Source organism: Centruroides vittatus, unplaced genomic scaffold (genome assembly GCF_030686945.1).
Source record: "Centruroides vittatus isolate TY-2023 unplaced genomic scaffold, ASM3068694v2 scaffold_1015, whole genome shotgun sequence".
In the NCBI taxonomy this organism is placed as follows: Eukaryota; Metazoa; Arthropoda; class Arachnida; order Scorpiones; family Buthidae; genus Centruroides; species Centruroides vittatus.
In genome coordinates, this window is record NW_027122666.1 from 716,620 (window position 1) to 734,429 (window position 17,810).

General features: G+C 30.0%; 1 protein-coding gene across 1 annotated transcript; it reads left to right on the forward strand.

Annotated features, from left to right (window-relative positions):
* The first annotated feature begins 1,045 nt into the window (after window positions 1-1,045).
* Window positions 1,046-15,228, forward strand: LOC136986334 (homeobox protein ceh-1-like). Its single transcript, XM_067283837.1, has 3 exons — window positions 1,046-1,164; window positions 8,340-8,586; window positions 14,964-15,228. The coding sequence occupies exons 1-3, from the start codon at window positions 1,095-1,097 to the stop codon at window positions 15,193-15,195; spliced, it is 549 nt and encodes a 182-aa protein (XP_067139938.1). The 5' UTR covers window positions 1,046-1,094; the 3' UTR covers window positions 15,196-15,228.
* The last annotated feature ends 2,582 nt before the right edge of the window (window positions 15,229-17,810 follow it).

The window sequence follows — 17,810 nt, forward strand, 5'->3', positions numbered from 1 at the left end:
TAAATAATTCTACAGTTTTAAATTAATTATTAACCATTAAAAAATAATAATATTATACAGTTGTACAGTAATTGCCGCTTGTCTTCCCTTATGGCAGGGAAGACAAGCGGAGAAACAAACGTATCAGGAAAAAATTTTCGCCTAATTAAATATTTACAAACGCGATAAATATATTTTCTTCTTGTTTTATTAAGTTTAAAATTTAGAAAACAATTTTAATGGCGCAAAATTTCGGCGTATCAACTACAGAATATATTGAAAAATAAATAAATAAATAAAGAAGAAGAAGAAGAAGAAAAAGAATTTCTCTCAATGTAGAAATTCATTTTATAAGTGGAGGCTCATCGCGACTTGAAACAATCAGAGAAACAAGCCATCAACTACATTGATATGCGAAAACGGATGGAAAGAAAAGTGGGTTGAACCTACTAACATCCCAAGGGGGTCTCCACCATCCGACAATATTTAGGTTTGCAACGTTGCAACCACCAACCGGCCTTATATCCACTTATGATTGTGTGTTTGTCGTTCATTCAGCCAATTACGTAGCAAGCGGGGCCATCTGATAGTAAGTTATTGGTTATTACTACGAGACCCCGCAGCCGATAACAAGGTCTGTCTAACCATTACTGTAAAGCAGTTCCGAATACCCTCAAGGGTACACTTCAGCAGCTAGTAGAAAATTATTTCATTCCCAACCAATTTCTGTTGGTATTGGCAACGTCTAACAAAATTTCCTTCTATCCTCTCCATTGTGGAAGGATTAGATTCCTTCTTTTATATATCGCCCACTTATAGGCGCGTAAAGCAAATGATAGATGTATAATTTAATTGTCTACCGTCCACCAATAGGAACGATCCTCTTCTATTCTTTTAATTATACGTCAAACAGGTAATTTTACATTCGTCTCGCGAGAAATGTTAAAATCTCATATTATACAACAAATCAACGACGACCAATGGGATGTTAGGTGGTTTGTGACGTAAAGTTGGAAAAATCAGATTGATAGAGAATCAACTGTTTGTGACTGGACATTTTATTTCTGCAGGAATTAGTCTATGGACTTGACATGATAAGGTAATGAGACTTGACGATGAGTTGCATGAGGCGATCTTTTTTAATTCGAGATATTTTGGGTGAGTCTTGTCTGGATTCTTTATCAGGTGAGATGATTATTCATTTATTAAATTTATAATTAAAATTTATTTGTTTATTCTTTAAATATCTCCTCCGTTCTTCTCTGTTCAAAGAGCGTAGAAATGTTGGAATATTTTTCAATATTTTTACGCGAATTTAAAGCGGAATGGCAAACGAAATTATTGTGAAAAACAATTAGAAATGTTAAATATAGAATTCGATTTAAAGTATTTTTCTCTCGAGGCTAAACGGGGATATTTATCATTAATTTTAATACAATGAAACATTCGAATATTTTAGAAGAAATCTAATGAAGGTAAGTGATTTCAGTCTGTAGTGAGGAGGATGAAAGAATCGAGTAATTGTCAACTCAAAAGTCGTTAATATGATATTTTTACTGTCGATAATCTCAAAAAATTCTCGATATTCTACAAATTTTCAAGTTTAGAATGTAATTAGTTTCGTATAATAGACGTAACAGTTAAAGAAAACTGCATAAAAGTTATACGAATTCAGCTATATCCATCCTTACACTTAACCATATTATACTTTTACTCGAGAAAATATTCAAATTTTTTAAATGTCAGTTTAACCTATTAACAACGGATTATATATATATCTACTCGGTTATATATATAACCGAGTTAACCTTCCATTAGTCTATCAAAATGGAAAGGATTTAGTTTATAAACAGCGTTATTTAGTCATTTATAGAAGTTCAGGCTTACAAGTAGTCTAGAAACTATCGAAATCCTTTAAAATTCCTTTAAAATTCGAAGTTTTAGAATTTAGGAACTTCAAATATGTTTAAAATCCTATACTTTAGAGTGTAGGAAGTATCTAGGAACTTCGAAGTATGACGTTAGACATATTAAAGTCACATATAATGTTATGTATAAAACAATTAAAGGTTAAAAAATTTCAAAATAATAATAATTATGAACAATATACGCTTGATTTTATAGATTTAAATTGTACAAGAGTCACTTCTAGTGTAATTTTATGCGGACAAGGCACACAAAAACGCTCAATTTACTTTAAAAAAGCGAATAAAACGAAGTTCGCAATTGTTAAAGGTCTCAATACCTTTTTTTTAAACCTTAGTTTTCCTAGCAAGAGGGTTCCTTTTGTGTGCTGTATAAAGAGGTTCTTGGCTAAGGGTCAGGACACGAGTGGTGTCAAGTGGTAGAGAAGGGCCGCTACCTAATTTGAGGTCGGAAGATTCTTTGACCTTGTTTGTGAAATCGCGTATTGAAACGGAATCATTTATCGAGAGTTTTCTCTTATAATAAACGCGATTGTTGTAAAGTATCTAGAGTTTATATTGAATCATTGGCTTAAGATGTATTCAATATAATTTCAGTTTCACGCATCATTTGATACATTGAATTCTCCTCGCTTCCGACGGGGCTACTTAAAGGCTGAGGATATATTGTTAAGTCCCGGGAGCATGTGGACAATAAATTGGAAAATGTTCTATTAAATTGTCAACACTTAAGGAAAGTCGATGAAGACGGTCTCAGTCGACACATTACTATTATTCGATTTTGTCAAATACTAAGTTTATCGGTCGAGTTTACGGTTTATGTACTAAACAACCTGCGAATATCCCTTAAATATTTAAGAGAATATCTTAAAATTATGCATTTTTTAAGGGAATTACTTAAGTCTGAAGAGTGTAATTCTTTTAAAAAGAACAATCTTAGAGTGCGATCTTCATCAAAATTTACAATATACTTTACCTTATTAACGTTAATTTTTTAATATTTCTAACCCACTTCCAATAGAAATAACGAAGTGATCCTAATTCAAGCAAGCAGCTTTATAGTTATAAAAATATTTACTAATTTTCAAGCTCTTTCGTAGCTTTAGACTTATAAAGCCAAGTAGTAATATTGTTAAACAATGAAAATAAAATTAATAAAAGGAAAGCAAAGGCAATCGTGATTTATTTACTGTTATTTGCATTTAGCCAATAAAATATTATTAAAAATGAATATGAAGAGGAATTATATCTTTTACTCGAAGCATCTTGTACATTAATAGTTGTGTTTTAAATCATATAGTTTGATAATTTAAGGAGAATTAAATCATATCTCTTCATCGATTTACGAATTATGACTGATTTTCTTATGCATAAGAACATATCAACAATCTTCCCATTTTAAAGCTTGTATAATACAATATGATTTCTCTCCCCTTTCCATGAAACAAACTTATGCAGTACAATTTTGGATAATAAATTGAATTATAATTTTGAATTCTGCACGTTATAAATTCGGTTTCGGTTCGTTTTTTTTTCTTATTTTCTGAAGATTAAATTAGTTTATATCCTTTGAAAATGATAGATAAAACCTAGGCTATTTGATTTTATGTAATTAATTATTTTCGCGTTATTTAATTAACCGAATACATGAAATTCTCGAGAATTTCAATTAAGATAATGATAATTTAGAAAATTATGCGTTACGAAAATCCATTCCCTCGTATAAATTTCATTAGAAATGAAAATTATGTAGTGAAAACCGCTTCATAATACAACGCTCTTTCCCAGTTTATGGACGCAAACTGCGGATAATTAGATAATATTTTAAAATAAATTTAATTAAATTCCTTTTATTTAAAATTTTAGTGTTTTAAATTATTTCATCAGTTTCAAAAAACGACGTATTTTTTAAAAGATTTTTTTATTGTAATTTTTATTTGGCTGCAGCAGCAATATTTAACTATCCAGATGCTTATGTAAATGAATATAGAATGGAATAAACAGTAATTTTATAGCTTTATATTCTCACTAAAATTGTGTTTATCATAAAATATTTCTTCAAAATCAAAGAATAAAATAGTTTATCTCTTAAAAATTCCTGTAAAAATTCTTACAGAGATTTACTAAAGAATAAATAATTTATTTTTTTATTAGTTTATTTTTTATGTAAAAATGCTATGTAATAAATAATATATAAAGTTTATTCAACTTTATGAATTTTTCTTCCATGGCAAAATTTGAAACGATTTTATTACTTTGAAAAAAAAACATGGATAATGTTTGTTTAAGGACACTCTTATTAGCTTATATTCTTGAATTTATCAGTGTTTAAGCTGATAGAAAATTAAATATATTGCTTAAAATATATTTAATATTCTATTCTGCTTCCTACAGACACTTTCAAATGATTGAAAGCATTAGAAACAGCATCATTGATATACCAAAAGCCATTTAACTAATCAAAATAAACTTCTAATCTATTTTAAAAGTGTTAAAATATTTGAAAAAAAACCAATTCTAAAAAATAAATTAAGGAAAATTTGAATTTTTTTTACACCAAAACAGATTATTATAACTTTTACCTCATTAAATTCCCTGGCCATCTTCTAAGGAAATTGTTATTATTTAAATTATTTGAATGCCTTCGTGTCATGTTCTGTTTTAATTCAAATTTTTAAATATAGGCCTACCTAAAATATTAAATATTTTTATTTAGGATAATTATTAAATTGGTAATAAATTAAAATATATTAATTAATTAGTAAAATCCATTCTCAATTGATAAGAATTTAAATTCACTTGCAGCATCCTGAATACAGATAGAAACGAATTATTACATGAAATAAAAGCAAATAAGTGTATAAATATTAATTAATTTTAATTATAAATTTCTATATTTAATTAAAATTAAGTTCTAACATAAAATATATCATTAAAATAGTTGAAATTTGCTTTAAAAAATGTTTAAATCAAGCCTAAAGAGTTTGAATTTAAAGTTAATTCCAATATAGAACATTGCTCCAGAAAAATACGAGTTATACTTAATTATATGCATGTAGGGCCTATTAGAGAGGCCTGGACATATAGCTTTTTAAGGCTTTCAGTAACGAGGCCTGGCTAAATGGATGGGATAAGGCAACCCAACATACGTGCCTCATGTTCTCCAGAGAGGCCCTTCTGCCGAAGGCACCTATCTGGGTGGAAACCTGCTCCCGCATACGTTGTTAGACACGTGAAGACAGCCCGGGAGACTTCAGGCCCGAACCCACGACCAACGTTCAGTGGTTTTATCCACTTCAGTGGTTTTTCTGGCCTCTCCTGCAGTAAGGCCTGTATGTATATATAAACAGATCTGAACAAATATCTTAAGAATTTTCATTAATTATATCAGATGATTTCTTCTATATTTTAATTATGTAAATTTTTAATCAGATCTCTTCTATATTATCGCATGTCACTTCCAAATACGAGATGAGGCCTGCATGCGTGCATTGAGGAATGGACTAAAGTTCTAGAAATTCTAAATTCTCAAATTAAATGCTGTGAAATATTGCATAAAGTTTTTATCCACTACCGAATCGTATGAATAAATTCACATAAAGACTATAATAATAGCAATTATAGGCCTAATTAATTTTACCATTGTTCTTTCAAAATTTTACTTTCCCTGCTGTTATGTATAACGGAGGGAAAGTACGGCAATCGGTCAAAAGCTGACTCCAAGATTCTTACATTTTTTGGGTTCAGAGGACTTTGAAATGTCGAGAAATGTAAAAAAGTTTGGGGTTTTTTTTTGTATGCATTGATATTTGCGTGTGTTGGAGGCACCTCTTTTTTCACCCACTTTGATGCTTAATAACTCCTGTGCCTTTTACCAAAAATTTCTAAAATTTTGCACAATGGTTTGTGTATTAGGGACTAATATTTATAGAAATTTTCAGGAAAATCGGATAATTGGTTCGGGAAATACGGTACCTCCCCTAAATATCTCTCAAACCAATCTGAAGACTTAAAAGTAATGGTAGCAATTATTAGGGATGAAAACAAATAAATAATGCCGGGAAAGTCCAGCAATAACGTTGCAGTTTTACAAATGATTTAATTAGGTTCTAGTGCACAGTTTTCTTGTTCAAAATAGAGATTTGGCAACGGGATTGTTCTATTTCTCTGTATTTTATCAACGGAGAAAATGAAAACGATTGGGCATTATACGTTATCTCGATTCGATATTACTTTAATTTTTCACGACATTTCATTCGTTTAACAATAAGAAATTACTACAATTTATGCATATTAATGTTATCTTATTCGTAATGTTACTGTAAAATTATTCGCGTAAATATGGCTGTTTTTATTGTTTGAATTTTTTTTTTAATTACGCTTGTATTTCATTACCATTCGTTCTTAATTTTGATAAAATAAACCTTAATTTTTATTTCGTTAATAAAAAAATATTATTAAAAAGACACAGATAATTGTTTTACAATTAAAGTCATTTATTTATTGGTGATACAATACTTAAGTATTGTGTCGACAACTTGTCCATTTTCACTTGAGTTTTTACATTGAAAATTTCATTTTATTAATATTCACTTAGTAATTACAATATTTACACCTACAATAGTCTAAGAATTAAATATTTTTAAGAATCAGTTAATAAAAAAATTATTAAACAATAGGAATTTTAATAAAAACGACATATAAAAATACTTTTGCCTGAACTAATTATGCATCTTCAGTGAGGAGGTTACAACATAATGAAGAATGTGCTTCAACAGAACCCAATTTAATGCACTACTAGTAAATTTATTTACCTCATTAATTCAGTTTAAATTTCAAATTTTTAAAACTCGTTTCATGGTTACAATATCTGATAAAACAAAACGTTGGAAACATTAATTAAACGGTTCCTGTTGGACAAACATTCACAATCTTCTGTCCTACTAAAACAGTCAGATTCTTCATGTTCTCTATGTTAACTGAAAAAGTCTAATTAGATAAAAGTATTTTCGTTTAAATATCGAGGATGACTTTTTATTTAAATAGATTAAAATAATGCGCAGATATAACACTGCATTTGGGTTTAGAAATCTTAAAATATTTGCCTTTTTATCCGCTACTTTTATTTATGCCGTACTTTAATTTATTAAAAACTATCTTTCAGAGGATTTTAAAATTATAAATTAAAATTTGAATCTTAACAGTTTTTTTTTTTCCATTGTATTTTATTAAAAGACATATCCGCATATTATATAGAGCCTATTCTATAGAGTAATATCAGGTTTGGAAGCTGTTGTTTATCAGTGTTTATATCGTAACACGTCACCGCAAGAATGTGTTGTATTTAATATAAATACAATACACCTCTTGCTAACACGGCCCTTAATAATCCTGACCCTCAGTTATACGAGGCAGGAATATTAAAGGCCGGATTAGCAAGCGGTTATTGTATCACTCCGTGATATCACAATGACAAAAACAGCACAGTTCGAAAAAATCCGTACAGATGGCAATAGTTCACGTAATTCATTGATTTTAGATAGGTTATAGGCCTATACACTCAGTAATCCGGCATTTCGGTAATTTGACACCCCTCTGCGCAAGTAAGGCCGGATTATCAAGAGCCAAGGATAAAAAAATCGGCTAAAATGAATAATAAAAACAGAACGTGGATAAAAACAATGCACTTTCATTCACAACGAACAATCGCTTAGGCCCTTAAAAGTGTAGAGAACGATTTTTAAAAATCGTTATGTTATTAATCGTTATGTTATCGTTATTAATTTATGTTAAATAAGTGTAGAGAACGATTTTTAAAAATCGTTCTCTACACTTATTTAACATAAATTCGTTTATATATTATTACAGCCTAAAAGGCCTAATTAAATCAAGTGGATAAAAACATTTTATTCCTTCATTCATTTCGATAGTAATTACGAATTTATTGGATCTTTGGGAAAGCTTCGGTGGCTAACAGCTATCTAATTGATATCGATTTTTGCGGTTCCTGCCGCCATCTGGTCAATTAGCCTATTTCATGTTCCGTTTGATCTAAACAGACTTCTACAGATGTGTAAAAGCGCTTGTAGATCTAACGGAAATTTCAAATAATAAAAAAAAAGTCGTGAAATCTACATATGTGTGAAAGCCAGTGGAGCGTTACAGGCTGGTGAGTCATGCAAATTCGAATTACGGGTCCCATATAAAGTATCGACTTCGAACATTTTTGTTCTAGGAATTTTGGGAGGAATCAACGTTCGTTTTTTAACGCGACAAGTGCACCCTGCGCTGCACCACACCGGCATCTAGGATTTCCAGATATGGTTCAAATTTGTCTATAACGCGCCACTGGTGAATGCGCTTGTATTGATAGATCTAACGGAGATTTCAAAGAAAGGTGGTGGAATTTAACTTGAAAAAAAATATATTTTTCAGATGTGAAAGGCATTGTAGAAGAAACGACTTCCGATAACAATTCGGATAGCACAAAAGTCTCTTCGGATCACGAAGGATCTACGAAAAAACAGAGAAGAAGAAGGACGGCCTTCACTCAAGCTCAACTAGCCTATCTTGAGAAGAAATTCCGTTGCCAGAAATATTTAAGTGTAGCCGATAGAGGGACTGTAGCCGAAACTTTAAATTTAACTGAAACGCAAGTGAAAACTTGGTATCAAAATAGGAGGTAGGTGTTATTAAAAACGTTTTTTTAAAAAAAGAAAAAACTCGGTGCCATTCGGGATTAGATTAATGGGATGTGGCAACGTGACACGTGGGCGATCCGTTAAGGAGGATGCCTCACGTGAAGACTTTCCATGGGTTAACTGGTCCCTAATTGGGTAGACACGTGAAGAAAACAGAAAACTCCACGAGGCAAACCGTTGGTGAGGTGACCGCGACCAATTACCGGAGTTTAGTGATTTAATCCATTCAGCCACAGGTGGGTAGAGCCATTCGGGGCATCTCACAGTTAGAGAGAGAGATAAAGAGGACTATTTTATATTTTTGAGGCCATGGTATATTGAAAAAAATAGCGTTAAAAATAGATTTTTCTCTTAGTATACAAGAAGCGCAATGAAATTAATAATTTGTAACAATTATTTCGAGGTCTTCATAAATTTGTGGTTCTGTTGGCCTTCTTTCTGATAGAACGTAGAGCAGTTTAAAGATTCTGTAGTTTAACACAGATTACGTTCGAATTCTATTGTTAACATAAATAAAACAGTAGATTGGAATTCTTTAGGAATAGTTATAAATATTCTAAATGGGAGGTGGTCCCCATTTTACGTGTTAGACATGTAAAAAAAATCAGGAAAATGAGCGCTATAGGATGAGCCAAAAATCAATTAACCGCTTTGAATACGAGCGCTTTATTGTAGTTTAAGACTTCCTATCCTATGTTGTATAAGTGTCATTTATACCTAAATCCGTTCTAACTTTTTATGAAATATGTAACAAGTAAAGTGTTTAGAAAATTTAAAAAGAAAATAATAGTTTCAAGGAAGTAATCTTGCAGAAGAAACTATAATCTAAACTGAAAAAGAGAAAGATCTCGAAGAATAAATCTCCTGCTGCATTAAGATGAAAATAGAATTAATTAATCATATAAAAATTCAAATTGTGAGTGAACAATTGTAAGGATTCGATAGAATTTCTATCATTAAAAATAAAATAAAATAAATGTAGACCATCATATTATTTTCTTCTCGTAATCAATTGCCATCGTGAAGTGCTGTATACGTTCTTTTCTTTCCATCTTAAGTGACTAAAACATTTTTAAAAAATTCTTAAAAATATATAAAGTAATTCATTTTTATTCTTAATACAAAATCTTATCCATTTTATAACTGAATGTAATTATTTTTTAAGCACAATAATTTCGCAAATTAAAATTTAATATCAAATAGATAAAATTTTTTCGATGTTATTTAATAATAAAATTATGACTTGTAAAAAACCTATTGGAGAAGCGTTTATAATATTCGAATATCTTCAAGTCCATGTTTTAAAGAATAAAAATTTTTAAAACACGAGCCTACTAGTAACCAAATGGATAAAACATTTAATGGTTTTACTGGTAATTTGTTGCGGGGTTGGCACCTGATCAACGGGTTGGCCATGTATAGTTTTTTCGAATTTTTTCACGTTCGTAACACATAACTAAGGTCAGTTTCCCATAGAAAGTCCTCCTGGGAGACACCGCCATGTGTCGAAAACTGATAGTTTGTCGTGGGTTCTCACCTCGCCAATGGACTTGCCACGTAAAATATCCCGGATTTTTTTCACGTTCACCTAACTAGGGGCCAGTTTCCTATAGAAAGTCCTACCGCCGACACATGTCGCGTTGCCATATACAACAAAACCAATACGAAAGTTTAAATTAGATTTATATACAAATATATAAATATATAAAAGTATCTTAAATTTGTTAATAATGTTTATCTTATTATAATAATTACATAAAACACAAAGTAATGTAATATACATATATACAATAGAACCGCGATTATCCGAACTTCCGCATTACACTACTTTTCTTACACTGTAATTCATAAAAGAAAATTTAAAACTATGATAATTCGCATTTTTATACTTAAAATTACTGTATATTTATTACCTGTACAATAATAATAAAAAAAATATTATTTTTATACATTTTTATACATATTTTAAGTTTACCGAGATATAAAAAGATGCTTAAAAGTGCTACCATATATTCGTAATTCTTAATCCGGGTTTTAATGGAATCTGTTTACAATATCTCGGATAATCGGGGTTCTACTGTGTATATAACTTAACTTATATACAAATTTTTATGATCATATTTTTTATCGAATTAATAAATTATAAACTTATATTTTATTAAATTTTTAGGGTGTCCCATAAGTCTAAAACCATAGGAGTTATGCTGATCTTTATTTTTTTACAGGTAAAGTATGGAGCTGTGATTAAGAAGGAACGAATTCGTTATTTTGATGGTGGGACCCACAGACAGCATAGTTTCCACAGTTTAACTGTTAAATTTGGCATCTTTACATTGAGAATCCCTGATATCAAGATAACTTGAATTCGTTCCATTTAGCTCCATGATTTACCTGTAAAAAAATAAAATAAACAAAGATCAACGTAACTCCTATGATTCTAGACTTATGTGACACCATACAATATATATTTTCAAAGGATTTATCCAATAATAGGATATTTTGTAATGCTTTCAATTGCGACAGATAGCAAACATGACTGACTGAAGAATTGTATAAAAGCAAGGATAAAACATGTTTGCTTTCATACAGACTTAAATATACTGTTATCATTTCTCTATATACAATAATATTAATCTCAATATAAAATGGTTGCAGGTTATTAGGCATACTTTTATTAAAGGCCTGTATCAGTTGAAAGGTATTAAGACCCATTAATTAAATACATTTATATCTTAAAATTGTAAAAGTTTTCTCTTAAAATAATAAAGGCAATTTTGCACAGTTTGTTATACTAATTTATATTTTTGGTTCGGATAATCGGGGTTATAACTTAATTCATCTTCAAATTTTTATGACGAGCATATTTTTTTTTATCGAATTAATAAATTATAAACTTATATTTTATTAGATTTTTAGGGTGTCCTATAAGTCTAAAACCTCCATGGTTTCACTGTAAAAAAAAACAATAATTTTAATTAAATTTATATGTAAACCTTTAATACTTTACATCATTTTTCTACATTTCCAGAAAATTTTTTTAGATTTTTACAATTGAATTCTATGAAATACCATTTTTTTGTTAAGATGTGAAGATAAAACACTCATATTCAAACCTTATAAGAATATTAAAACCTGCATTATTTCCATATACTTGTCCAAGACTAATTTAATATGGGATTTACTTTACTTCTCTTCCATTTTACAACTCATACATCCTATAATTTCAAGTCAAAAAATAAAACAAAATAGTAAAATCTCACAGATTTAATTTTGAAAATTAAACATTTAGAGTCAATTTTATCGCAAGACATAAAATACCTTCTTCTAGAGTCATCAATTATTCAAAGCAGGAAAAATGATTTAAAATTATTAAAATTTATTCATTTTGTTCCCATTAAAATGACAAAACTCTACAGTAAGGGCAAAAAATATTGAATAACCCAGGAAATCAATTAAATAATTTATAAATGAAACACTTCAAAATTATTCAAAAATTAAAACTTAAAATATGCAATTTAAAATTTCTTATAGGCTAATGCAAAGATGATTTGATTTCTCAGGACCGAAAAAAATTTTAATTAAAACATAAATATTAAATTAAAAAAAAAAAAAAACACTTATGAAGTCAGCCATGTTTACATTTATGTAAAAGGAAGACGTAAAACTGGACTATAAATAAAACTTCAATATACAAAATTTTAAAATTATTTTCGGAAAAATATTTTTTTAAAATGTAAAGCCTTTCCTTGCTTTTAACACCTAAATAGGAGCCAGTTTTCTATAGAAAGTCCTCCAACAGGCACGACCATTTTTACATTGCCTCGTCCCATCATTCACTCCAATTCAATCCAATCTTGCTTAAAACACTAAATTTTAGAGGTCCTTCTATTAAATATGCCCAGTACTCGAGCTCCTTGTCCACGATATCTCCTATAAATAGGGTTTCCGACTTTCTTGTACAAAAAAGGAGGACATTGCATGGGCCTACCTGAAAGACCGGCGGATGATCGAAACAGATGCTTGTAACTCTTGACTGGGGCATACCAATGACTCTCTGGTTGATTATGATTGCTCCTTAAATCCTTCTAATATAGCGAAATTGAAAAAGTTAGAGGGCTACGTACGTTTTAAAAATGGTGGATTGTCCTGGTCGTGGATGGGCCTGTATCTATTGTTGTAACCTTTTTTGATAGAAATAAGAACCACTTCCGGTCAAAGGTGACTTTTTTAAACATTGTAGTCTGTTAGAAGTTTGTAAATTACAAAATATTGAGATTGAAGTACTGAACTTCAAATATTATTTGTAAATGTTTTTTTTCAGATTATATGGACGATGTAAGATTATAATTAACACGTTAATAAAGCATCGCGTTTAATCATAGTTTATTTTATACACCATTCAGAGTGAACCTAACTTGTACTACTGCTGCCAGGCCATGAGGCCTACAGGCAGGACCTTCGTTCATCCAAATTATCATTAAGCCTAATTAGTTAGGCCTAACAGTAGAATCTACAGGCCTAACTTGTTAGGCCTGAGATTCTATTAACAGACCTTTTACTTATGATCCAAATTCTACTTAAATTAACAGGAAAATATATTTATATCTCATTATTATAGAGTAATCCGTATATTTATTTGAAATATAATCAATTAAAATGAGTTAATTATCGTTTTTTTCTTTCTAAAAATATTCTTTGCCATTATTCAAGCACACAAGGCGACATTTTAAAGTATCACCTTTTCAAGTTTTAAAAGTTTGACGAGAGTACTCTTGTCAGTAATTAATTTTAATCTCTAATTATATTTATACTTTTAATTCAATTTTAATTATTGGTTTAAACATTTAATGACGAGAGCTTTGTAAATAGGCAATTATTTAATCATATATAACGTCGCCATCTTCGCAAAGTGAGGAATTTAAACGAGTCCTATGAAGTTTATTCGAAACTCCGTACACATTCCAAAACAACCCAAATGTCTTATATGTACCCAAACAACTTAAAGGTTTATTTTCGTGACTCAATCCCTCATTGAAAGCGATCGAATCACGAATAGAACAACTGCATATAACCGTTATAAACCGGTTTTAAGAGGTCTTTATTTTGGCCGGATGGCCGAGCGGTCAAGGTGGCAGTCTACCGCTCTGGGGGACCCGGGAACGAATCCGAACGGGTCGAATAATCCCCAGGAATTTTTCGGGGGGTGGTCCGTTCGGATATGTCGGGCCCCGTCCCTCACCACCCGGTCGCCCCATTGTGGGCCTGGCCGAACCCATAATGGGCCTTCTAATAGAGGCCCTCTTAGTGCCCACAGGGCGGAAAGAAGTAAAAAAACAAAAAAAAAGAGGTCTTTATTTATCAATTAACCGACTTTTGGCCCATCTGTTATTTTAAAATAAAATTTTATGAAATTAGATATTCTTCATATGTTCAATTTAAAAAGTACAGTAGAATCTCGGTTAACTGGCACCAGTGGGAATTGGAAGATACCGGATAAATGTATTCTGTCTGCTTGGATTTTAATTAAAATCAGGCTTAAATAATTCATTCCATAAAGCAAATTAAGATTGTCTTTATTTGCCTTAATTTAACAGTTTTATCACAGAAACAGCGTTGTGAATGCACTGTGCAATTTTAGTTAAATGGCAGTGGAAGACAAAACATGGCGTGCGAATCATGTGCTTACTGGTGGCACGGCGCGCCAAGTTTAAATTTACATTTCCGCTAGAAATTAATTTTAAATTTTATTTAAGTATTATTTCTTCGATTTTTCTGCCGATTGCTTGAGTTCCGGTTAATGGAGAGTCTACTGAATTTAAATATTTCATAGTTTCGTTTCCAACTTAAGGATTGAGTCGGATGTTACGATACTCTCGGAGATCCGGGAGTGAAAAACCCATTTTTCGAGCCCCCGTCCCTCATTACCCATTCATCCTATTGAGAGCCTGGCCGAACGTATGAACATTAGAGGGACTTTTTATACCCCCACGATGAGCATAAAAAAGGTCTCCTAGTGCCGCACGTAGTAAAAAAAATTCATTAAGTTGTAATTTTTAAAAAAATTGTTATTATGCATGGAATTCATTCATTTCCTGTACTATAAGTGTGGAAAATCATAAAATTCTTCTATACAAAGTGTGTTGTACAGTGGAACCTTCAAAGCGCCATTTATAAACGATAGTCATTTTGTTTCTTTCTGTGGCGGTTATTCAGAAAAATTAATTTTATTATATATTCAAACTTAGAGGTTTGAATATATAATAAAATTGGATTTTTCCAATAATAATTGAAAGTTTCTTGTAAATATGAAATTTTCAAATCATTATCAATAAATAATTCTGTAATTAACTTATTGCAGAACAAAGTGGAAACGTCAGAATTGTCAAAGACTGGATCAAGTACGTCATCACGTCCAATCCAAAGATCCTTTGCCTCCACCAACTATTGATCAAGCGTCGTCATCTCGTGCCTTGGAAGCTTCCCTTATTCCATCCCCATATTTTGGAGCTTGTGTAGTACCTGCGACCTCAGCCTGTATGATTCCTCAAGCAATCTTGAGGAACGTTTATGTTCCAAGCCTTCAGCTGTAGTTAGTATGTCTGTGTGCGTTGTATGAATAAATTAGTTGCTAAGATCATGAACTGTATGTTTTTATTGTAAAATTGTTCTCTTTGGTCCATTTTAATAAGCTGAAATATTCAAAATTATCTATCTAGGATTTTTATAACAGAATCCATTTTTTTTCCTTCAAAAATTAGGTTTTGTTTGGTTAATATTTGAATCAAACTTTTGTTTCTTAATTATCTATTTACTTGATCATAGCTCTGATATATCAATTATTGCATGAAGAAAACTTAATTTATCATTAAACTATATTGTTGGAAGAGATTTTTACATTCTGCACTTCCTAAATATATTGAAAACTCACAAATTAATTGAAATTTCATCTATCTAATACACATTCATATTTATCAGAAGAGGACTTGGCAAAGTACTTAAATTCCTATTAATTAATGTAGTAGCATTACTGTTCTCTGGATAATGATTACTGCATGTAAATACTTATCAAATCTATTGTCATAATGACTAAATTCAAACTAATGAATCAAGTTATTAATGGTTCATTAAATTAGTGAGATTTCAATAAGCTTATCAAGAATCTAATTAACAAACAATTTGGACAAACTGATAATACTTAAAAATAATATTTCTTAAGAGTTTCATTTATATTAACACTTAAATTCCTCAAATCTTGCTAACATTCAACAATCCAATCTAAATTAAACTGACAGAATACTTCAACCATACTTCTTGTCTGTCAGATTATTTTGGTTAGACTAGAAATTTTAAATTCTTTTTTTAATATCAATTTTACTGATAAATTATTAAATTATCTACTGTAAAATGTGATTCTTTTACAGAATTATCATTTATTTTAGAAAATTGTGTGTAGGTAAAGTTATGTTGTTGTTCTTTCTATGTAAAGTAATGAAGTAAATTGGTCTCCAGGCATAATTAATGATATTTTTAGTCATATACAGATATACATGTTGCATATTTAAATAATTTAGAACAGAAATATATAAATTTATATATATACAAGTATATAAACATTTGATTACTAAGTTATTTAGGTAATTACATTTAAAATGCATATATAATTAATAAGTTTCAATTTACTTATTTTTGTAGACCCTTATTTCTGAATTATCATTCAATCTATTATTATTATTATTATTATTATAAATATAAGAAAAAAGATAAGTAGTTGTATAACTTTTTTTTAATGAAATTACAAAGAATTAAAATTGGTGGACGAGGCAAAAGTACCTATGAGCTGTCACCACACGAAAAGACTCTGGAAAACTGGCAACTATTCAGGTGTTAGAAATATAAACCCCTCAGAGAATTTCATTAGACCAGCTGCTACCAGTGTTTGGTAGTTTTAGCTGCTTGGCTACTGGTGAGCCAAAGAAATAAAATGAGATTTCAATTTTGATGTTATGGGTTAAATAGTGCATAGATTTATGTATATAGTACATATTTTTAGTCGTAAGTTATTTTATTCAGTTATGAGTCATCAGCGAAAACATATTTTACAAGCATTTTCTATTATTATTACTGTTTCACTTTATTACTTAAATTTTCTTGAATTCTGCATGCAATTACGACCAAAATAATCTATTTTATTTATTTATTATTATAACATAAAAAATCTAATTATTTTTAGTTAAAAAATTGATAGCACTTATTCAGATTAAATTTCAAAAATGAAATTGATAAAACTAAAATGCTATAGTGAGAAAATCCATTAAGAATAAACATTAACTTTTATTATTACCGAGTTTGACAGTAAACACCAAAAAATCTAGAATTTATGTTCTAGATTTTTTATAAACATTTTTTATAAACACTATAAACATTTTTTAAATTCAAAATTAGTTTTTCATATGCATTTTTGTATATAGTATGAAAATATTTTTAAGTCTATCAATGAATATACAGTATATATATGATCATATAAAGCAGAGCTTTTTAAACTTTTCTATTCGCGATTCCCTCTTATCGAAGAAAATTTTACATTACCCCCAATATATCTATATCTATATATATATAAAAATGGATGTGTTTGTGCCTATACGTCACTCTGCAGCCAAAACTACACATTGCACATGGTGTTTGTGTGTGGTAGTAGCCCCAAGTCTCCCATTGTGTGCTACGGTGGTTGCATCTCGATAGCTATAAGGGTGAGAGAGATATGGGGTTTGAAAGTGATTGACTTCAAAAATGTGTGACCCTTCAATGAGAATGTTCCAGAACCTAGAGGTAAAATTTGGTACACAGTTAGGGTATGTCATGAAAATACACACTAAGAAGGGATTTTTTGAAATTCTCCAGTGGGAGGGAGAAAGAGAGCATTAAGTCTTAACCTGAAGAATGGCTTCTACTGTACTATTTTAGATGCAATTTTTTGTTTTTAACTGCATTTAGTCTTCATTGAGTACTTAGGAGTATTAAATTGATAACATTTCAGACATTGTTATAAATATTTTTATATTTTGATTTTTTAACCAAATGTTCAAACTGTTTTAAATTCGAATTTCTATTTTGCATGTTGGTTTGATTATAGAATGATTGTAAACGTTCCAGAAAATTTATCAAATTAAAAACAGTTCGTTTGATTCTCAGCAATTCTCATCATTCT

Coding starts and splice junctions, on each gene's coding strand:
- LOC136986334 (XM_067283837.1), top strand. CDS start 1,095: ATGAGTTGCATGAGGCGATCTTTTTTAATTCGAGATATTTTGGGTGAG. Junction 1,165..8,339: donor TTGTCTGGATTCTTTATCAG/GTGAGATGATTA, acceptor TATATTTTTCAG/ATGTGAAAGGCATTGTAGAA. Junction 8,587..14,963: donor ACTTGGTATCAAAATAGGAG/GTAGGTGTTATT, acceptor AACTTATTGCAG/AACAAAGTGGAAACGTCAGA.